Genomic DNA, 23,498 nt, shown 5'->3' on the forward strand with positions numbered 1-23,498 from the left:
AGTGCTTATACACACAGAGAGAGATTTCATACAAAAAATGACATCTTTGCACATAGAAAAGTGTACTTGTCAGGAACAAGCAGATGTCCTTGGGTACCCAAAGTTGATTGATATCAATCTTCAAATTTACCATGTTTCTCCAAGGCAAAATTGCTTATCCTTGCCAGCTACACTACCTGTAAGCCATGCTTGCTTTTATGCATCACCTGTAAAGTTTCGGATAAAGGATAATTTTGGAGGACTGGATTGTGTTCAGGAATCATTTTGCTTTGTACTGGACTTTGCCTGCAGATGGAGACTTCCTGTACATGCACTGCGGGAGACTAACGTTGGACTTCATATGAGGTTGAAGCAGCTGTGGTGCAGGGCTGTAGCTACCCTGGGGCGAGTGAGGCACTCACCTCAGAAACAGCTGAGAGGGGGTGCAGCCAGGGCCGGCTTGGGTGTGTCCCCTGTTGCCATGGTGAGCACAGGGCGCCATTGGCAACAGGGGCGCCAGGCAGCCAACATAGCCACGGCTCGGCAGGGAGAAGAGCGGCACTGGCTCCAGCTTCTCCTCGGATCCCCGCTGCTCTCCCTCACCTGTATGGGCAGAGGAATCTGTCCTCAATCTCTTTTTCTATTTCATAAGAAAAATGTCAGGGGTCTGTTTAGACCCCTGATATTTCCTCGAAGCCCCCCCAACACGTTGAAGCATAAAGAGATACGTTGAAGCATAAAGAAATCTTTGTCATTCTCATGTCCATGAAAATTTTACTGCATACTCCTCAATAACATGAAAACCCCAAATCCACAAACTTTCAACTCCCCTTTGCTCTGGCGATTTAAGGACCGCTGACACCATCCTATCTTATGCAGGTCTATTTACCTGCATTAGATGTGAGAACTCAGAGGGACATTCCATCAGACAGGAGGGGGAAAGAGGTGAGTGCTGACCACCGCAGGAGCTGGGATCAAGTAAATAAATCTGACTGGCCAATCAAATGGTCGAAGATTCATGGATACATGGTGTCTGTGTGCAGGTTCACAACCTGAGCCAGCACTACAGGAAGAGGCACTCAGCTGCAAAGGGAAGTTCTCCCCCAGCATGAGAAGAGATAAGGATTTAAAAAGGAAGAGCAGCAAAGAGAAGGAAAACTACCATGGATTACAGTAAGGCACACATTACAGTATTGGTTTATGTTAAATCTGAGGGTTTAATGTCACTTTAATGTTTTCATTCATCGTCTATATGCCTGTGTGGAGACCCTCTGTAGAACATAGAAACTGACTACCCCACACAAATATCAGAAACTGCTTTGCAAATATTTTTATTTGTTTAATACATACAATATCTCATAAGATAAAAAGCTTAACAATCTTTGTACATAATTAGAATGTCAGTACAACTAATACAAATAAAAGAAATTGATTTTTTGTGTTACAAAGATTTGTCTTGTAGTATGATTTAAGAGCTATGTAAGAACATTGAGCCCAATTTAGTGAGGTGTGAAGGACAATGAAGTAACCTGTGGTCACGTCACAACATCCAGTCATAGGCAAGAGAAGTTCTATTTTATTTTATTCTACTGGACATGATTAGCTGTTCACTAGTTCACTTCTCTTCACTGCATTTCACCTCACTTGGCACATTGGTAAATCAGGCCCACAGTCTACCCGTACATAGTCAGAAGGATCTCCTGAGTATAAAGGCTGGTGGCAATCATCCTGAGATTCTAGTCGGTCACCTATGGGAGCCATTTTGAATCGATAAGTGTCTGTTATCAGGTTAGGTCTTTTATTTATGAACACTATGCATAGTCATTATTTCTTGTTCTTCAGGTATATATCTGCAACAAGAATAACACATTGCCAATAATGAATGTATTTTTGTTTAAAAGGTGGAACTCTATAAACATATCTAAGTACAAACAAATGATTTGTCAATGATGATATTGAAAACCCTTGTTACCAACTGACTCATGGAGGGGGATTTATCAAAACTGGAGCAGACAGAATGTGGAGCAGTTGCCCATGGCAACCAATCAGCATCTCTTCAGTTTGCTCAATTGAGATTTGAAAATGAGAGAGAGAAGCTGATTGGTTGCTATGAGCAACTGCTCCAGATTTTGTCTGTTCCAGTTTTGATAAATTCCCCCCATGATCTTCAAGAGTGTAGTCCTTATAATAGAAAACCTTGCTACTACAATGTAGAATCTGTCAGGTTAGGAATAAGGCAGCTAGCAGCTGTCATTCTCATGCCTGCTTCATTGATTTGTTCCTGACACAGACAAAGCATGGACATATTACATATCCCAACAATTTACAGCCTGCATGCTTGCTACAGGTCAGTAACCCACTGAGTGGTGAAGTTAGGCACATGATGCTAGCCCTAGGACTACTTATTTAAGTCAGCAATAAAAGTGGAAAGAAAAAAATAATACACATGAAAGTTATTTAACTTGCATGCAAGTACCCCTGAATAATACACCAGAAAGTTATTTGACTTGTATACAAGTACCCCTCATGTGGTGATGTGCTTTTCTAAGTTTGTAGAAGTGGACGTATTATTGTTAATAAAAACGCATACCTCAGATGAACAGAAAGTGCACAGGTTTACACTGCCTGGCCTCCTCAGGGCCAGTACAGTCTATATGTTTCCTTCTGTAATATGGCTTTTGATTTCCTGCACATAACCCGGCCTGTCTATAGAGAATAATGGCTTCACCCAGTGCATTAGTTGAGTTTAGAATGGAGATGTGCATTTTTAAAACGGAAATAAGCCTACCTCTGCACCAGCAATGTAACCTCTGTGAGCTCCCTTGCTTGTGCCCACATCCCGATCTTCTTCCGGGTTTGGCGACTTCAGCCATTTTGACTGGCCAGTGTGGAATGACATGTATTGGATGTGCATGGGAGTTAATTCAAAGCTATTCATCCAGCAAAACTGTGTGTACATTCGTTCTGTGCGTATTAACCAGCTGGTCAAATGTACATAGGCAATTATTTAGCCAATTTTTGGTTGAATGTATTAAGGCTGTTTTAGGCTATTGCATGTTGTGCTGATGATTGTTCTGCTGTACATTTGGACATAAGTGCTACAATAATATACCTGCAATACTTGTAATGATTTATAATTTGTGTTTTCTGCTGCATGCTTTATTAAACTCAAACAAAGGCAGATTTCTCCTTTGTACTATTGTTTTACTACAGTAGACAGAATAGCCTAAAACATTCAACCAGAAGAAAAACACACAAAAACAATTGCCCTAACACATTAAACCATAAAATACCCTAAAACAATAGCTTGAATACATTCAACTGGAAGAGAAAAATAGGATTTTGTTGTTACCGTAAAATCCTTTTCTTGGAGTCAGTTGAGGGACACAGCTTTAAAGAATTCTGAAACATGGTGTTATGCTGCTGCCCCAGGGAAAAATTGACACTAGGCAAAGAAATAACAGCCTGTCACTTTAAGGACATAACCCCTTCCACTTCACACCTACCAGTTGTAGCAAGCAATACAAAGGAACTTGAGGGGTGGCAGCAGTGTCCCAAAACATGAGGTAAATACATTTTTTATTCACGATTCCACGGTTCTGCTCCCGACACAGGTCAAGTGCACAGAGAACAGTGAGAGCCATGATAGGGCAAAGTCATGATGGCTTTCACTGCTAGCTTCGCCCAAATGTTTTTATGTTACCGGCATCTGTCAATATGCCATTATGCAGCGGGTGTTCGTCGCAGCTACAGGACGGCTGTTGTAGTTTTTTAAAAATTATTTCTATTTATTTTTTATTTTGTTGAGTCGTCGTGGACAACACTGGACGTTGTGATTGACCCTGAATTACATCGGTGGATCAATTATTTTTTTTTTTTAAAGACTTGTCAAAAACTTGTCTTTTGTTTTTTTTTGCAAATAAAAGATTTTTTCAAAAGTCTGGACTTTTTATTTACAATTTTATTTAACCCTTTAGTGAATAGGTAGGGGTACAAGTACCCCTCACTCATTCACAAGGGGGGGAGGCGGCATCTGGGTGCCCCTTTATTAAAGGTGTGCCCGGATGTGAATAAGCCCCCTGCCCGGACCCCCACAACCAACGCCCCAGGGCTTGTGGGGAAGAGGCCCTTGTCCCCATCGGCACGGTGTCCCAGTGCAGAGGGCATGTGGCCTTGTATGGGAGGGGGGGGTGCTCGCTCGTCCCCCCCCTCTTTCCAGCCCTGCCAGGCCTATGCTCGGATCAAGGGTCTGGTATGGAATTTTTGGGGGGACCTCACGTTTCCCCCCCCCCCCCCCCCCCATTTTGGGGGGTGGGGTCCCTCCTTAAAATTCCTACCAGACCTTAAGGGTCTGGTATGACTTTAAGAGGGAACCCCACACACCTTATTCTTGGTTTTTTTACACGGGGCCCTTTCTAAATATTCTTAAGTACATAAGTACTAAAACTAGAGACGATCTGCACCTTGAAGACCAGAGAAGCTCCCAGGATTTAACATTATCCGGTATGAATCTCTGTCATGTCGGCTAGTTAGTGAGAACTCCCAGGATTTAACATTATCCGGTGTGGACCATCAAGCAGCCTCTGTAGTAGAATCTCTTTGAAGAAATAAAACAAATTAAATAATAGAGCAGAAGAGAAAGAGACATCCAGTCTCCTGAGGACACTAAGCGAAACTGGCAGGTGTGAGGGGTTATGTCCTTAAAGTGACAGGCTTTACATTTTATTGCCTAGTATCCATTCCTCCTGGAGCCAGCAGCATAACCCTACGTCTCAGAATTCTTCAGAGTTATGTCCCTCAATGGACGATAGAGAAAATGCACATCTTCCCAGACACATTTGGGGTGCCATTATCTGGTAATGGCACAGCAAGCGTGTTTTGCATTTTTGACACGTTTCACAAACGTGTCAAAGCGCGCATATTTGCCACGCGTTCATGAAACACATAGGGGTCTATTCACTAAGCTGCCGTAGGCAGCCGAGTGAATGACCGACCTGAAGTGAAGTGAGCCGAACACTGTTCGGCTATTCACTTCAGGCTGGTACGGCTGATTTCCTCAGGGGTACCGAGCAGAACAGAAAAAGAGTTAAAAAAAAGGTACAAAAAAGTCAATGGAAAACGATTGTGCGGAGCTAGCAGTGACAGCTAGCTCCGCCCAATAGTTTCCTATTGTCCGGCGGCTCTGCTGCTGTTAAAAAAAAAAAACGATTAAAAAAAAAACTCTCCCGGGCGCTCTGGGAGCCTCCCGCTCCCGGCCGCCCAGGAGAGAAACACTGCCGTGTCTTTTTTTTTTCTTTATTCTGACACGAGCGATGTCAGAATAGAAAGAAAAAAAGAAATTTCCCCATTGAAAAGCATTGGTACATTACTATTGGCTATTGCAATTTGCAATAGCCAATACTAAACTAGCATTGTACCCGCCCTCTGCTGATGGACCTGATGGAGAACTGCGGCAGAGGGCGGGTACAATGCTAGTTTACTATTGGCTATTGCAAATTGAAATAGCCAATAGTAATGTACCAATGCTTTTCAATGGGAAAAAAATGTTTTTTCTATTCTGACATCGCTTCGCTCTGACAGAATAAAGAAAAAAAAGACAGCAGTGTTTCTCTCCTTGGCGGCCGGGAGCCGGAGACTCCCGGGGCGCCAGGGAGAGAGTTAGCTGTTTGGAGATCAGTGTCCCTGGATAGCTGGTAACCAGGGACACTGATCTCTCTGCAAGTGGCCGGAGCCACTCCGCCCAGCTGTCAGAAGTAGGCTGTCGGCCGGCCAAGACCCTTCGGTTCTACTGAACCGAAGGGGTCCTAGGGCCGAAGCTAGCCAAAGGATCGGCCGAAGCTACAGCCAGATCCTTCGGCAGCTTCGTGAATAGACCCCATAGCTGTTAACAGGGACTCAGGGTTCCACTGTTGTTTGCGAGGGTACCAAGATCTGAATCATCTGAGAGGTGTTCATTTTATTTAGAAGTTAAAGATGATTTTCTATCTTTCTAACACTCACCTTATCCACTTTAGGGTCTTATAGTATGCTCGGCACTCTGGGGTACATTCCATCCATTCCTGCACTTCAAAAAAAAATGTTGTGAGGGGACACATAAGACACATGAAGAAACAAAATACAGTAAACTCCACATTATACAGTATTTAAACAACCGGCACTCAAGCAAAAAATTGAGGACATTTGTTTTCTTTGCCGGTGGCTTGATGTGCATTAAAGTTGCTTGGTGCACACTAAAAATTTTGTTAGCAACTAAACTTATTTAGTTGCTAATGAAATTATTTGTTTACATTTTGCTGCCGGTCGGCAGCAGAATGTAAACAATGGGGAAGAATAGCCAGCCTGCTATTAGCTATTTCAAATTGCAATAGCAGGCTGGCTATTGTTCCTGCCCCCTGAGCAGAGAAGTGGACCTGAGAGAAAACTTTCTTTCAGGTCCGCTTCTCTGCTCAGTAGCTGGGGCTTCAAAAGCCAGCCTGCTATTGGCTATTGCAATTTGAAATAGCCAATAGCAGGCTGGCTATTGTTCCCAGCTGCTTCCATTCACCTGTTGGCTGCAGAAGCTAGCTTGCAGGTAAATGGGGCTGCAGGGGGAAGCTGGGCGCCGCGGGATGGTTGCTTGAGAGTTACTATTTTATCTCTAAAGCAACCAGAAACTACAGTTATCTGGCACTTACCGATCCCCGTGGGTGCCGGATGACTGGGAGTTTACTGTACTAGGTGGAACCATTATTATACAGAAGACTGGGACTATGCTAGCTACTGTATGCATTTCATTAAATTTACTCTCGAGTCACCAGAATGTAGATAACTTACATGTTCATTGCTGGTAGTGTTGTAGTTGGGCCAGTAACATGATGCACAGCATGAGGAACTCCACCTATATGCCCCATGGTATTTGAAGGCATCATTTGTGGCCACATTGGATAGCCAATTGTTGGCTGTAGGGTTGGCGGAACTTGAGGAACGCCAGGAGGTGTATAGTGATGATGGTGATGTACTGAGGTGGGACGAACCTTTTCTGCTCTAAGCACAACAGGGTTGCCATAGTTAGGATCCTAAAAAGAAAATACAATGGGCTTTTAGAAGTAACGTGAAATAAAAGGCATATCATTAAGAATTTACTTTATAACTGTATTAATAAAGATTAAAGTGTATGCAAACCACTACAACAAACTCTTTTACTTGATCCCTTTGGTCTTTTAAATATGCCATGCCAGTGCTTCGTTTGATGTCTGTGCAAAAAAAATCCAACCTGTTGATCTTGCTAGAAATCTTGTTAGCTGATAACTTCCTGTGCTCTGTAACCGTGTTACATTGTTATTGGTTATAATTATCTCCGAGGACCACAGAAACGGGCTGCTTTGTACAAATGGAAAAAAGGAGGGGTGGGGGGTTTGTTGTCCTTTCCTGTGACTGCTGTCCTGATACAGTAGAGTAGTCAGGGTTGTCAACCTAGGACACTGTGGACCTAAACTTAAATCTTTGTTTGCAGTGTATGCCAGGAGAATGAAATTAAACTAGAAGAACTTAAATATTTACCTTTTCTGGAGGAAATCTTGTTCCAGACTTTCTCCAGTGCTTCCTACAAATAGCTGATCTTCCCTTTGAGCAAAGTCTAGGTTGTTTGGTTATGTGAGCATCACTTGAGGGAAACCAGGTGCAGTATTTTCTCCAGGAAACATACATATTGCAGCCTTTCTATTGCTCAACACTAGCATGGCTTTAAGTTAACATTGAAGTATGGGTTTGCGTTAACTAGATAAAAAAGTAAAGATCCATTAAAAAAAAAATTCATAAATGGACCTACAAAAGAATCTCAGCATTTATTTTTAAATTGTTAGAATTGTGCAGGGTAAGATATACAAGATGCATATTTTCTCCCTCTTAGATTTGGATAGAGTGGGGAAAGAAAAGAATACCTGTCTGGTGTTTACTGCTACACAGGATAGTATTAGAGATATTTCCCCTCACTTCTTGTCTTGGTGACAACATTCAACCAGACAGGAAGTGAGGCGATTTCCCCAAAGTCAGGAGTTAAAATGCTTTTTTTCGTAGAATAAGGGAAGACTAGAACCCCAATGAGATTTTTATTGCTGGTTGTGTCCCTGTTGCAGATTTTCTCTCGCTTGTAAAATTATTGTAAGCAAGACAGGATGTGAGGGAAATCTCTCTAATGGAATCTCTGGATAGCTGTATAAACTAGACATGGATTCAAATCATGTCCCACTCCATCCAAAATAAAAACAAACAAACAAACAATTGGCTTTACATACACTTTAAGGCCTCATTCACACTGCCGCGCGTATGTGCGTATTGTACCATATGCAACATATGCAAATAAATGGCTCCATACACATAGCCGTGTATGGAGCCGTATATTTGCGTAGCGTATATATGCGCAAAAACTGAATGGTACCGAGATGCGTCCGGGCAGCGTATTTCTGCGTATTTTACACGTTTACGCATGCTTGCGTGTTTATACGCGCGTATATGCGTACAGTTCATTAAAATTTCCATTAGGAATGATGCATTCTGGGAATGCAAATAGTGCACGCATAGACGCTCGTATAGACGTGTGTGAATGAGGCCTAATAAGCTAGGTGGGGACTGAATTTTCCTTTCAATACATTTCTATCAACATTTTCAATAAAGAGAGTCGCAAACAACTGTGTCGTGGTAAACATGAATCAAAAAGAAAAAAAGACTTTGACAAACTATAAACAAATGTACACATAACTGGAGTGGACAGAGTAATGTAAGCAGACTTTATGTGAAACAGACCGGATAATAAATGTGAGATTACCTGTTGGCACTGAGATGGACCAGGCGGTACATTTCCGGCAGGTTGGGACAGTGCCATAGGGGGCAGTGCTTTCAGCATCATGTTCTGCATAATGATCTGGTGCATCTGGGCATTCTGCATAAGCATCATCTCCACCATGTCTTCAAAAGCAAGTTAACAGAAAACAAATATTCTCTGAAAATACATTTTATCTGTATATTTCATGGTGTGCACCACCATTGCTTTCAGAAAGAAGCTGTCTTTCACTTCTTTCAAGTGGGTTATGTCAAGGGTAGATGCTACATAGATAACCAGTGCTGACGTTATGTCAATAATCAAGTTTATATAATCAGAGAAAAATATTCTCTCATTTATATAAGAGTAATTATCTAACTGAAACAAAAGGTTCGTTTTTAGAAGGGAAAAAAGTCAAAGAAAAGAGAATTGAATAGGATTTCCACAATAATGGGTCTGCATGAAAAAAAACTGCCCACATATTTATAAAAAATAACAGTTTATTAATTTCTTTTAAAGCCTAAAATTGGTGGTAGAACTATTGTTTCCACAAATGCCGGGGTCCAGACACAGACTACAATCACCATATGTAAATCTGAGTATAATCTGCTCACTACCAGAAAGCACCATTTATTTCTGGCTTTTACCCCAAAAGGAATTGCAAACTGCCAATAGTACCACCGTTTTACCATAAATGAAAAACTTTACTTCTTGAAATGGGTATTATACAAAATGTCACCAAAAGCATCCACATAAATTGTGAGCCTGCGATTAGAAATGAAATCTGCTTTGTGATCCAGAAAAAGTTCTTATTGTTCAGCCACACAGCAGAATGAGAAAAAAAAAACACTTGATTCCCTCATCCACAAAAAACATGTCTACCACCATTAGAGTTAGACTTCTTATTTGACAAGAAATATGGCACTCTCCAGGGAGGGGAAGGAATTTTATTGGAGAGGGCTTCCAATTTTTTTTTTTATCCAGCAACTGGGTCCTGTTGTGCTGGGAGCAACATGAAGTAGGAATGGTTATCCACTCCTGTGCTAAATCCGCAGAGAAGGGAAAGTGAAGACATGTGCACAGTATAAAAACTTATTTCAGACAAAACGAATGAAAAATTAAAACATTTTCATTCGTTTTGTTTGACAAAACGAATAATTATGCTGTTTTGGATTAGACGACAACGAACTCCCGAAACCAAAATTGCACACAGCAGAACGCACGGCGGCCATATATCGGCATGTTTTGCGCATGCGCGCTACCATCTTGGAGGCGGTGCGCATGACGTCACATGGCGCCGTGCATGTGCGGCGTGCGGTGACCTCATACGCATGTATGGGTGCCGCTATCTTGGTGTATGCAAGATGGCAGCGCCCATACATGCGTATGACGTCACCCGTCGCCACACACCGTGTCATGTGACGTCATGTGCTCTGCTTCTAAGAAGGTGCTGTGCATGCGCAGAACGTGTCAGTGGCCAATATGGCCGCTGCACGGACTATAAACAAATTAATATATGCCTGAATAGTTTTTCAGCATCAAATTTTCGTTGATTTGCAGGTTCTTCGAATCTGAATGCACATGTCTAGAAAGCAGCATAGGTCACAATCTGCAGTCATTTTCAAAAGAGAGTTCTTTGGGTACAGCGCCGAAACTGGAGCAGATTTGCACTGCAACCAATCAGCTTCTACCTCTCATTTTCAAATCTTACCTGAGCAAACTAAAGAGAAATGCTGATTGGTTGCCATGGGCGACTGCTCCAGATTCTCTCTGCTCCAGTTTTGATAAATTCCCCCCAGTATGTCATCAACTGACCTTCTTTAATGCTGCCTGAGCGTGGTGGCTGATAGGCTTGTGGAGGAGGAATCTGAGTGATTAGCGGCTGCTGTGCAGGTAACTGCTGAATAATGGTTGCTGGTTGCTGGGGTAACTGTAAATGAAAACACACAACATTTAGAGTTAATAGAATGTTAGTTAAAACTTTGTCAAAGCTCTCTATATAGTATGCCTATTACCAGAGACCTTCCCTAGGCTGCATTAAAGCTTCTATTGGTAGCAGAATGGTGTACCAAGATTGCAGGAGGAAGAGTGGAGTAAATTGTGGACAAATTCTCTTCCATTGTATCATTAGCCAGAAACACACTAATGCAGGTAAAGTTAGTTAATACGATAAAAGCTACCCATGCTAGACTTCAGAAAACTGACTCATCTAAATATGGTTTGCATGGCCTCTTTAACTTCTTGGGTCTGCATCTCAGTCTTAAGGTGCCCACACACCTTGCGATAATCGTATGATAATCGCGGGAAATCCCTCGATGGTACGATTATCGTAAGGTGTGTGGAAGGCGTGCGACCTCTACTACTGTAAGGTCGCACGACTTTTATCTTACAAACATGTTCGAAAACCAGCCGAACATCGGCTGGTTTGTGGCATGTTCGCAAGATAAAAGCTGCACGGACCGGTGTGCTCAAGCGCACACTGCCCGTTCGGCATTGCGGTCATCAGAAGCCCGCCCCTCAGCGGGGCGGGCTTGCGATCATCGCAAGTACAATCTACCTGTCCAAGATCGTACCTTTTTTTAATTACCTCACAACCATCGCCAGACAAAAGTCTGGCGATGGTTGTAAGGTGTGTGCCCAGCATTACAATTGTTGGACATGCAAGGCAGGATAAGACCCGATTTATCACTGCTCCTGTAGTTGTTATTTCTTTGCTTGTGGAGGCTTCCAGCTATCACACCTGTGAATATAACAAGTTGCTATCATTCTAAAAGAAGTCTCCAAATTTCTCTTCATGTACAGGAACATGTTTACTGACTCTAGAATCATATCCTCTATGAAGATATCACATTGAGCCCAGGATTTTCTATTTTGAAGAAAAATATCTTTATTTGGACACAGAGATCAAGAAAAGACAAAACATTAAAGTAGAATTAGGCCTGGTTCTTAGTTTTTGAGCAGTTGGAAAAGTGCTTTTAACACAAGAAATCCCATGATTTTCAACGGCCCCTGTTCACACCTGAGTAGCAAAACGACAGCAGAAAAATGCCTAATGCCCAAAAAGGTACATCATCTTCTTTGGGCAGCTAATAGCGCACTTTTGCCCCATAGACTTCAATGGAAACGCCCGAAAACGCGCAGCAGATGCATGTTGCACATTTTCGTACGCGTTTTTGCCTGTTTGTAAGCGTGTTCATCTGTTGCCCGCAAAATTTCTTAAGCCGCCAGCCAAAACGTGCGTCTACATGTAGGCGCATATAAACTTGCAACAAAATGTGCAAAACAAGCAAATAACCGCACGCTGAACACGCACGTACAAGTGCGCAAAAACAATGCCGCCTATGTGTGAACCCGGCCTTAAAGTCTCAAACTTTTTTTCAATAATGAATCCAGATCAAACAAATATACATTGCCCAGCAAAGAATGTCTTCCCAAGCACTTACAGTCATCACGTTTCCAAACAGCTGGCTTCGACTCTCTCAGTTGGGCTTCCCTGAACTTCCTGCCCAGCATAGGATCACAAAGGAGAGAGCAGGGTCCAACAGCTTGGAGAAGGAAGGAGGAATGGGGAATGGGGAATGGGGAAAGGAGAGCAGAGGATTGGCTTGCCTTGCTGTACCTCTGTGTTTGTGGAGACACTCACAGCTTACTAGCACACACAAGGGTGGCTCCATAGGATCCTGCAAGGGAAAGGAGCCTCCCTAAAATACCAGAGTTATTTCCTAAGGGAACAGCTGATTCTGCAGGAAACGAAAACTTTGAAACATCAAGGAGCAGCATCCACTGTAAATGATTTGATCAGCATTTGATTGCAATATCGCTTTAAGGTAAAAAGACCATGAAATAACAAGCCCATGAATTATTTTTACGTACATGCTACAGAATATTTATAAACAATGACACAATATACTGTTTCAATTGCAGTCAAGTACTGGTGCCCATACCTGCTGCTGAATGATCCTAGGCGGCTCTGGTGGCGGAGGAGGTGGGTAAAAGCGCACTGGTGGTTCTGGTGGAGGCGATGTGTGGTAAATGTGCATAGGGGCTGCCATAGGTTCTATGCTGATCTTCCTTCTGCGGGTCCCTTCCCAGGTATGTGGCCGTGCTATCTCTTCTAGGAGGTGTTGCTCCTACAAATGAAATTGATAGTTTGGGAACAGCTTTTGCATTGATGTGCATACTATATTTCTGATGACGTCAGTACTGTATATATATCCATATAAATGTATTTACTGCTGTTTTGTACAGTGTTTTATTATACTCACTCTCAATTTGTGGAGCAGGTCCTTCCTCCTGCGTAATGCAGATTGTAGAGCGTCTTCCTGTCCATCATAACTCCCTGAGGGCAGAAGAAAACAATCACAATATAACCAACGTCAAACCATATTGCACATTCTACAGGTCTGCGTGAGGGGGATTTACAACATGTCTTGTATAGTGACAAATCTGTATTTATAACAACTGATCAATTTCATTTTGATATGGGCAACAATGACGCCTAAACATTATATAAATAGGTTATTATGTACAGCATATCTGAAAACCTAACCGGATGACATTTGTTAGATGAATGCTGTACATCATAAACAGATTCTATTTTGTTTTTCCAGAAAGCATTGTTTGCACATGTTTTTCCATCATTGTTCGCATCTCAGTGCAACTGATGCCCTCCAACCTTTTTCAGCCACTTCCTATCTAAATACATTTTTCTTTAACATCATCTGCCAATTGTCACACTAGAATGGTACCACAGTGCAAAATATATAATTGAAGCAAAATGTTTAACCTTGCCCAATTGCTATTGTTTTCCTGCAAATAGTAGAGCATTGCAGCTGTCTGTCTGCACCTCTCTCCTTGCATCTCCAACAAAATTTGTATGCTCAGTCCAGCCAACTTTTCAAGTTTATCTTGAAGCTTGAAGACAGCTCTTCTTAAAGTCAGTCATACTTTGTAGACACAAAGTTTAAAGTCTATGACCAGATATAGGTTCTGTTCATACAGGGTTCAAAAGATAAATAAATAAATAAATGTGATTGCACTATTCAAGGATAGGTGTCAGGAACCTATATCACAATATAGTTGTAGAAGTGTGCTTCTTGGCAATAGTATGTGCAGTGCCTGGTACCATAGATACACAAGAAAGTTGTCCAATCAGCAAAAAAAAAGGCTAAGGTCCATTCACATGTCTGCTTTTTTCATACACTGTGATACTTTTTTTTATTAATTTACAGTGGCAAGAAAAAGTACGTGAACCCCTTATTATCAGCTTAAGCACATTGAGGAGAATTTATTAAAACTGGAGCAGATAAAATCTGGAGCAGTTGTGCACGGCAACCAATCAGCTTCTCTCTTTCATTTTCAAATCTTAACTGAACACAGAAGCTGATTGGTTGCCCTGGGCAACTGCTCCAGTTATATATATATAAATGCCCCTCGGAGTGTTTGTCTATTGTTGTGACTTAGATGGGGATCAGATGACATATTATGGCAATGTACTGCAGAAAACCCAATTAATTCCAAGGGGTTCACAAACTTTCTTTTGCCACTGCACATGTATTACCACACATTTTGTTTTGCAACTGGACCAAAGATTCAGCAAGCAGAATTCTTCAAAAATACACTGGATAAAAAGGTATAGACAAAAAAGGTGCTTTTAATACCTAACTAAAGATAGCATGCAGCTAAAATGAATAAAAGTACATTGTAGAAATCCAGAAATAATTTCCTATTCTTACTTGCTGTTGTAACCTCTGTGTCAGATGAATCATCAGCAAACTCACGCTCATTTTCTAATCTCTGTAAACATGAAAAACTGAATGTATTCATTCATATTTAACAATAGTTAGACATCATTCCACAGGCCATTACATTTCATTATAAACAATAGCGAAAACTGTGAAAAATCCAACATCCAAGCAGTCTTGTATTCTGGTTTGGCTGCAGAGACCCTTCTGTCTTCTGGATCTCAGGGGGGCTGTGCAAGATCTGTGGTGGGCTTTGCAGGCTGCAGAGCCCCCTACGGATCTTGCAAAGCCCCCCACAGATCCTGCAGAGACCCGGCAAAGCCCCCCACAGATACCCCCAGAGACCCTGCAGTCTGCTGGATCTCAGGTGGGGCTGTGCAGGATCTGTGGTGGGCTTTGCAGGCTGCAGAGCCCCCCACAGATCCTGCAAACCCCCCCCCATAATGCAGAGACCCCCAGAGACACTGCAAAGCCCCCCACAGATAGCCCGAGACACTGCAGTCTGCCAGATCTCAAGGGGGGCTGTGCAGGATCTGTGGTGGGATTTGAAGGCTGCAGAGCCCCCTACATATCCTGCAAAGCCCCCCACAGATCATGCAAAGCCCACCAAAAAGGTATTGCACAGCCCACCTGCGACTCTTTGGTGGGCTGTACAGAACCTATGTTGGGCCCTGCCAGCACAGTCGTCCTCCTACCTGGCACGGTAAACCCAGCCCGAGCCTCGGCAACGCCTTCCGCCTCCTCCATCGCGGTCTCTGCTCTTGCCTCAGCCTCTTCCATCTCCGCCCCATCTCCCCTGTCTACGCCCCCTGACTCCTGCCGCTCCGTCTCCTCAGTCTTCACCCTGCCTCTTCCATCTCCGCCCCCATCTCCTCTGCCGCTCCGTCCCCCGTCTCCTCCTGCCCGTTAACATTAGGCAGCCAGGCTGCCGGTTTCTGTGCAGCCCGGATGCCTAAATGTTTTGGGGGCAGCATTTTTGCAGCCACCCTGGAATCTGCCGCCCGAGGCAAACGCCTTGTTTGCCTCGCGGCAGATACGCCCCTGCATCCAAGACAGAGGAAGACCAGCTTTCTTTTTTCAGATTGTTGATGATATACAATAGAAATGTTCCATACAATTAGGCCATTTTTCATCTTATTATTTTTTCTTTCCAGGTGGAATGTAATCCATTCTTAAGGTTAAAGGAGAAGTACAGGGAGAATAAGAAATACTCTCTCCGCTGCTAAGAGCCAGTGTGGGACACTGCAGTTCTCAAATGTTGGCTCTTACACCGAGAGCTGAGCAATCATGCAACAGCTGATCAGTCAGCTCACAGTCTCTTCTCTATACAGTGAGCTGTAACTATAAGTCACCACTCCCCTCAGGGATTACCCCCTCTGCTGCTCCAGCGTTCACTGAAACAACAGACAGGGAAGGAGGAGGCAACGGCTCGTAGCAGTGGATCCAGCTGTCAGTTAGGCCGCTGGGTGGATCCTGACAATATTGTTTTGATCCTTCTTGGCTGTGGCGTGGCTTTGCACCGTCAGCTGATAGCGGGCTTATGCCCTCTACCTGGCTACTTCTGGTTAAAAGAATACATTAACAAATGTGCTGCTGTAACCCATTAGAGGAGTAAAGCCAACAAAAGGCGGCCTGGGTTTACTTCTTTTTTAAAGTGAATTAGTAAAACACTGCATTATGGCCACTAGATGTAGATGAGGACCATAGTAAATAAGTATACATTTCCTGGGATTCTCGGCTCCAAATCCTTACGCTTGCCCATTTTTTCTGCTTCCAACACATCAATTTCAGGGACAAAATGTTCACTTGCTGCCTAATATATCCCCCCCACTTCCAGGTGCCATGGTAATGAGATAATCAATGCTAATTACTTCGCCTGTCAGTGGTCATGGCTGTGGCTGATTTGCTCTGTAACCTTGTAGACTGCCATGAGTATGTCTTGCCCTTTGGAATGAATGGGGCCGTGGCAGACATACGCACTAAGAGGAACACCCAGTGGGAAAATTTTTGGAAGAATCTGTTGATCTAGTGATCTTTACTGATTAGCCCTTCAAAGATCGCTGGATCAAGGAAGGAGTATTTGTGCTGATGGGCTGCACTCAGGGGGTGGGTGGAACGGATTAAAAGACAATTACACAAAAGCTGCAGTTGGTCTTTAAGTAAAATTTTTCTTCTTGCTAAATGTTCCCCAGTAAACAATTAGCAAGAAGAAAATATTTTACATTGCATAACGCAGTGCAAAATAAAAAGTTGTTTCATGCATAGTTTAGGAGCTGAGATACCTTTGGCCAAGATAGTAAATAACAGAAAGCGAATGTCCTCACCTTCTCCAGTAGTTTGAGTTTCAGCCTAGTCATATGATCTATCAAGGAAGGGTCCGTCATCCTTTATTTGGCTGTAAATTAATAGGCATTAAGGATTATTATTATTTTTGCAGACAAAATCTGCCAAAAGAGAGGGAAATCCTTGGTGGTCAGCAGGGTCACCCATTGGAAGATTTTCCCTCTATTCCTGCTCCGGTGACAACCAACAATTTTGGAGCTTCTTTTTTGCTTTCACTGACAATGGTCACCAGGACAAATAGAGAGGGTGAATCTCCCATAACACAAATTGCAATCTGACTGTACAATCACCTACAATCTAGACCTACCAATAACTAGGGCTGCAACAACTAATCGACATAATCGATTATAATCGATTATTGAAAAAGTTGTCAACTTTTTCAATAATCGATTAATCGGCTTCCGATCAGTTGGCCCTGTTCACGGCTCCACACACGCTATGCGCCGCACCTCCTCCCCACCTCACACTCGCCGCTGCCAGACCCGCCTGCATGGACGCTCTTTACGCCGCACCTCCTCCCCGCCTCACATTCACCGCATGGTATAAAATTCATTTCAGTACAGCGTTGCATGACGGAATAAACGTCAGTCAAAGTCCTGCATGCTGAATACTGAAAAGTGGCCTGGATGGGAAGGGGGTCTAAACACCTGGTCTTGAAGTGGTTAAGGAAGTCTTCAGTGTTGCGTAAATTGTCAGAGCTATAGAAATACCTGTAATTAATAAATAAATATGACATTGTTTTGACAAATCACAAAGAAATTGTACAATTTCTAGTTGTAATTAGTGAGATTAAAGACTGGGCGCTCCCGTCCGAAAATGTGACAGTTCGCGGGTGGCCGCAATGCATCTTGGGGCGGGCGCATGCGCAGTTCACATTTTCGGCCGGGAGACGAGGAGAGACACAAGGTAAGTCTATAGGTAAGGAAGTGCCAGCAAGAACAGAGGAGTCAGCGCTGGATTGGAGACCCGCAGCAGCGCTGAAGGAACAGATGAAAACGACAGGAAAGAAGAAGATCGGATTAAGAGACATCATTTAAGGTAAGTGCTTACATTAACATTGGGGGGAGGGAACTAAATCTTTGACTTTAATGTCACTTTAATAAGTGTGTAGTACAGAGGTTTAAATGAAATTGATTATTCGGGTAGGTTTTTGTGCTATTCAGTGAAATTTTTGTCATCACAAAAGTACGTATATCCCACTAAACAAAAACAAGGAACATTTATAGTTTTTTAAATATATTTTTGTAGACAAAACCCGCCCCATAAAAAGAAATACAACATTTACCTAGATTCTTATTCCCGGCAGTTCAATGTTTGTGATGTTTCTGATTTCAGGACAGGTTGTTACCTGCTACCACTGTAAACAATTTAGTCTCTAAGGCATGTGACTGGTCAAGCCCCGCCTCTTCTACACCTTGTGGCAGCATTCATTGTAATCCATGTAGTGTGTGTTACATAGTGATAGTTACCTTTATCCGATGCCACTTAGAATCTCCTCATAGATAACTGTTGCCAAGGATGTGCCTGAAATGAAACAAAAGGAACCAGCTGTCTGGGAAGCAGCATTAAGGCCTCATTCACACTGCCGTGCATATGCACGCGTACCTGCGTATTGTACCACATGCAACATATGCAAATAAATGGCTCCATACACATAGCCGCATATGGAGCCGTATATTTGCGTAGCGTATATATGCGCAAAAACAGAATGGAACCGAGATGCGTCCGGGCAGCGTATTTCTACGTATTTAACGCGCATACTCATGTTTGCGTGCGTATGTGCGTACAGTTCATTAAAAGTTCCATTAGGAATGATGCATTCTGGGAATGCAAATAGTGCACGCATATACGCACATACTCGCATAGACGCTCGTATATACGCGCACAGACAGTTTTTCATGAGTTATGTGTGAATGAGGCCTAAAGGTAAAGGACTGCTGTCAAGCACCCCCCAGAACCTCAGGTCACAGTCTGTCTACTTGGCTGTAGGGAATACTTACCATTGTATATTTTATAAGGTAATGATATGTAGGTGGAGATTATACTATATATTTGTAGACAGTTTTTGTGGCTATCCAAGAATAATCTCTTATGTATACTTACATTATACAGTCAGTCCCCGATTTACATACATCCGACTTCTACTTACAAACGGAGGCTATTACTGTACAGCAGGGTAGTTGTAATGCTACCGCGCTCATGCTGACAAGGAGTGGCCGCCTTTTTGGGTCTGGTTCGTAGTACTGTACGTACATTACAGGAAGTTGGCTCTTGTTAGACGTGCAGACGAGGGGTGCCCACCTCTTCTTCCGTGTCACTATGAGGTTTTTACTGCTGTCTGTATCCTTATTAGAAAGATTTAATCTCAATAGTTCGTCTCACATAGCACCCCACTATTCCTAGTTCGTCTCACATAGCACCCCACTATTCCTAGTACACCTCACACAGCACCCCACTATTCCTAGTACACATCACACAGCACCCCACTATTCCTTGTACACCACACCCCACTATTCCTAGTACACCACACACAGCACCACACCATTTCCCGTACACCTCACATAACACCCCACTATTGCTGTCAGCGTTCCCCCGGCCGGCACAGATCTGCAGACTGCCACTACTAACTCATTTTCTGGAGCTTTTCTGTTGCTTTCAACAAACTACCCATTCTGGTTGGTTCCCCGCAGCTCACTGCCCCGCCCATTCTCTTGGTCACATGGTATGGTCACATGGTCATGACACCGCTTATAGCCTTTTACCAGGGGAAGCGGAGAGTAGTCTACACGTGTGTTGTGCTCGCAGTGTGTCCAGTGCAGAGATGGCGGAGATGGGTGAGTGCTGGCAATGTCTTATCGGTCTTCCCTGTCACTGATCTGTCCTACTGATGTCTATAGATCAGTGTGTGTATGAGCCGTCCTCTTCATCTCACATCACCCTGTGCACACATCCAGACATGCGGGCAGCTTGACGCAGTGTATTTGGCTCTGACTCGAAGTTGTGCTGTGATTTCAGAATAGTGCTTTTCAACGTTTTAATGAACTGTTGGAAGTCTAGGAGCGCTGATCACGCATGGTCCAATTCTAGGACGATTAGATTGTGTGGGCCGATCTCCTTTCTAATCATTTTATTGAAATTCCGGGAGATTTACGTTTTCTTGCTTGCGTAAAGCTGTCAGTGCAGATTTGTACAGCCTGCTAGACTAACTTCCCATATTCTAAATGCACCCACACTATTTAACAAAACAATGGCGATGTATTAAAGCTGTATCAGTTGCCCATAGTAACCAATCAGCTTCTCGTTTCAGATTGTTCAGTTCTTATATTAAAAGGTAGATGCGGATTGGTTGCCATGGGCACCTGGTCCTGATTCTGTCTGATTCAGCTTTTGATCAGTTTCCCTCGTTTTTGCATGGAGGGAGTAGCAGGTGCTGCTAATTTTTCAGGAGCAATTGTCCGCTGAAGAAATGGATACTTCTGGAAATGTCTCATGATTCCCCACGCTGACCTCCATGTCACTGCTGTGTCCTGGAGTAGGGAAGCAAGTGTCAGGGAGCGAGGCAGTTAGTCATCCATCACTTTGGGAGGTTTGTAGGACATGAAGAGTATCTCTGCAGCAGTGGAAAGGTTCCAGGGACAGGTGTAGACAGTATTTTCCTCTACAGGAGCTCTTCTATGTGGTGACTGGTTTAGGAGTAGGCAACTTTGGAATGCCAGCTGTAGTGAAACTACAAATCTCCTCATCATTTTCTCTGCCTTTAGGAGTCGTGGCTGTCTTGCAATGCATCATGGGATTAGAAGTTGCATAACAACTGGCATGCCATGGTTGCCTACCCCTGCTTAAAGGAGAACTATGAGATGAGTGCTTTCCACTCACCTCATAGTTCTAGCCGACCTGTAACAATGAGACTGTCACAGGTCGGCTCAGTAGATCGGGAGGTGAGTGAACACATACCGGTGTTTGCTCACTTCTCGATCCTGTCACGGCTCTCTGCTGTGACAGGGGAGGGGCTGGATTCCCCCCTCCCCCGCTCCGATCTGCCATTGCTGACGGGAGGGGGTGGGTACAGCTGGCTCTGCCCCCAGATAGGCAGAGCCAGCTGTCACTCACGCAGCTGGGCGGATCTCGACATCGATGTCGGGATCCGCGGTATACTGAGCTTAGGGTAACGGGAGGACGCTAGTTTGTGTCCTCCTGTTACCCTAAGGAGAACTATGGGGAAAAGCCCTAACCCCATAGTTCTCCTTTAAGCACATTGGTTTGCACTCTGCACCTGCCACCAGTGAGGTTTATGTCTTTCAGAATGTGCAGAGTAAATGGGCCAAGGATCCGAGTCACTCTAGTCCAGGGGAACTTGTCTGCTTTTTAATCTGCCAATCTGTTTTAAATGACTCCTCACATGATCTGTTTAGCATCCTCATTTTGCTCTGACATTCATTGTACAACCATGTGAGGCTCATCCTCTGATGCTGTACTTGTGGATACAGGAAATGCTGATTTAGGTGCCATGACTTTTGGCTGTAATTGAGTTATAAACATATCAGTTATACTGTATCACATGACTGCACAGATATGGCCTTGTGGTAAGTCATGTGTATTTAGGGTCGTTGGGGACAATTTGGTAGATGCAAACCTTGTATGTGATTTTCGTTTGCTAAAGCACTGCGTATTTAAAATATAATAATTTTTTTTATTTTTTATCCTTTTGCTGAATCTCAGTACCGCTGATCTCCTGCAGTTTCTTAGTTGCCACTTCCTATCTAAATACTCCAGCGATCATTGCATGAGGTTTCTTAGGTGAGGTTTTCTGATAGTGAATACAGTGGACCATGTCTGCGTAATGTTTTTGGAAGGGCCACTTGTAGGCCTCATCGAAAGCCTATGTGACAGGGTGACAACGCAGAAGCAAAATTGGGAGATTGGACTGAGTTTTGGGACCCTAGTGGACTAAGTGCCTTTATGGCAGTATTGTCAAGAATTATAACGAAAACAGCGGACTTAAAAATGTCTTTGTGGGGACAAAGATTTCTTGCCGCAAAACATGAGCCCATCACCCTCTGAACTTTCTTCCATGCTTGATCCTCCCTTATCTAGATGGAAATTGTTGCAACTGTTCCATTTCTTGACCACGCCTAACAGAAGCAATGATTGCTCTCATCCTGCTACTCCATTAGAGAAGCTCTGCATAGACCAAGGTGTAATTATTATTATTTATTACAATTACACCTTTGGTCTATGCAGAGCTTCTCTAACAGAGTAGTCAGTTATGCCCACTCCTCCTATCTCTAGCAGAATCCGAGAGACCGGATATAAAGTCTTGAGATGTTGGTACCGCACCCCTAGGCTCCTCCATACTATGTACCCGCAGGTATCTGCATGCTGCTGGAGGTGTGGTGCTTCACAGAGTGATATCCTTCACATTTTTTGGCACTGCCCACACCTCAGGCCCTTCTAGGATAATGTGAGATTCTTTATTCACAAACTGACTGACATTGACCTTGGTGATCGACCTGATGCTTACCTCTTGCACTTATTTCCCCTTTCGTGGAGTAGATGCAAACGCTCCTTGCTCGTCCACCTAGCGAATGTGGCAAGGGCCTGCATACTGGAGGCAGGAGACAAGCATACGACTGTGGTTTTGTAGAAATCACGGAAATTGAACTTGCGGAAGATATTACTACAGCTATGTACCACAGGGAGAAATGCTCCACCGGACGTAGTTTAATTACACTCAAGAATATTAATCTCTGACTTTTAACCAAGAGGCTGAGGGGGTGGAGAGTTCTTTCCCTTTTTTTTTTTTCTCCCTCTCAGGGGCTTTGGGGAAATATCAGAGGTCTAAATTGACCCCTAATATTTCCCTTTTTGAAATGGAAAAAAAACAAACAAAACAAGGTTAGAGAATCAATCTTTTTCTACAGCCCCAGAACTCCATGAACAGGAAGCACTCAGTATGTGGGCTTCCTGTTCATTCATAAAGCAAGGGACATAGTAAACAGATATTATGTCCACAATCCTCAAACAGGAAGTGATGTAGAGCACTCATAATTGGGGACACCGTATCTGGATACCATGTCCCAACTATTTACAAACATCGTAGTGGTCAGAACTGATCACTGCGGTTTCAACAATTGTCACTCTCCTCCCGCACCGCCCTCCAGCTAGACTGACAGCACAGATTGGTAGGCACAGCTTCTAGCTGTTTCCTAATTGGTCCATTCTTGTGTCATGTCTAGTGCACATCAAATAATTGATAATGAGAATTGTTGACAACGATTCTCATGATCAGTTATCAATTCGATTAGTTGGATCAGTCCTAAACATGACACTGGATTTCTTGCAGGATCATCAGGATTTCTGTATTTGCAGAAACATGTTTTTGGCCTAAAAAAAAAAACAAAACAGTGATTCAGCCCTCATCATAGGACTGGCCAAGCTGCAATGTTTTTTTTTTTTCGTTCTTGGTTTAAGACATCAGTTTAAGATTCTGGTACACGTTCGGAGAAATATTTTTCTTTATTTAATCTTTCTGCTTGATATATTGTAGCTGAACGGGTGAAAGCTACAAAACAAGAAATCTCTGAAGCTTTTTTTTTTTTTTTTTTTAATATATAATTTTATCTTTTGGTCACCCT

At 43.2% G+C, this 23,498-nt stretch overlaps 2 protein-coding genes across 3 annotated transcripts in view; one reads left to right on the top strand and one right to left on the bottom strand.

Moving 5' to 3' along the window:
- Positions 1-1,530: 1,530 nt before the first annotated feature.
- Positions 1,531-16,918, bottom strand: CUNH21orf58 (chromosome unknown C21orf58 homolog). 2 transcript variants are annotated; one of them, XM_018564619.1, is made up of 9 exons: positions 16,845-16,918; positions 14,512-14,572; positions 13,042-13,115; positions 12,721-12,906; positions 10,592-10,706; positions 8,783-8,922; positions 6,793-7,034; positions 5,980-6,038; positions 1,531-1,829 (listed from the first exon to the last, which is right to left on the bottom strand). In XM_018564619.1, the coding sequence occupies exons 1-8, from the start codon at positions 16,902-16,904 to the stop codon at positions 5,990-5,992; spliced, it is 927 nt and encodes a 308-aa protein (XP_018420121.1). In that variant the 5' UTR covers positions 16,905-16,918; the 3' UTR covers positions 1,531-1,829; positions 5,980-5,989. The 2 variants fall into 2 exon arrangements, with proteins under 2 accessions (XP_018420121.1, XP_018420122.1); XM_018564620.1 differs by having other exon boundaries at positions 1,643-1,829; positions 5,980-6,043.
- A 2,731-nt stretch (positions 16,919-19,649) lies between these two features.
- ATIC (5-aminoimidazole-4-carboxamide ribonucleotide formyltransferase/IMP cyclohydrolase) overlaps positions 19,650-23,498 on the top strand; it is an 18,677-nt gene continuing 14,828 nt past the window's right edge. The window contains exon 1 of the mRNA XM_018564605.1: positions 19,650-19,697. Coding sequence (XP_018420107.1) covers positions 19,685-19,697 — 13 coding nt within the window. The 5' untranslated portion in view covers positions 19,650-19,684. The remainder of the gene's footprint in view (positions 19,698-23,498) is intronic.

Source organism: Nanorana parkeri, unplaced genomic scaffold (assembly GCF_000935625.1).
Source record: "Nanorana parkeri isolate BGI_ZX_2015 unplaced genomic scaffold, ASM93562v1 scaffold765, whole genome shotgun sequence".
Classification (NCBI taxonomy): domain Eukaryota; kingdom Metazoa; phylum Chordata; class Amphibia; order Anura; family Dicroglossidae; genus Nanorana; species Nanorana parkeri.

Excerpts from the sequence above, each read along its gene's own strand:
- CUNH21orf58 (XM_018564619.1), bottom strand. The coding sequence starts at position 16,904 with ATGACGGACCCTTCCTTGATAGATCATATGACTAGGCTGAAACTCAAA. Across the intron at positions 12,907-13,041 it reads ACCTGCTCCACAAATTGAGA|GAGCAACACCTCCTAGAAGA; the intron begins GTGAGTATAATA and ends TTTCATTTGTAG. Across the intron at positions 6,039-6,792 it reads ACACTACCAGCAATGAACAT|GAATGGATGGAATGTACCCC; the intron begins GTAAGTTATCTA and ends TTTGAAGTGCAG.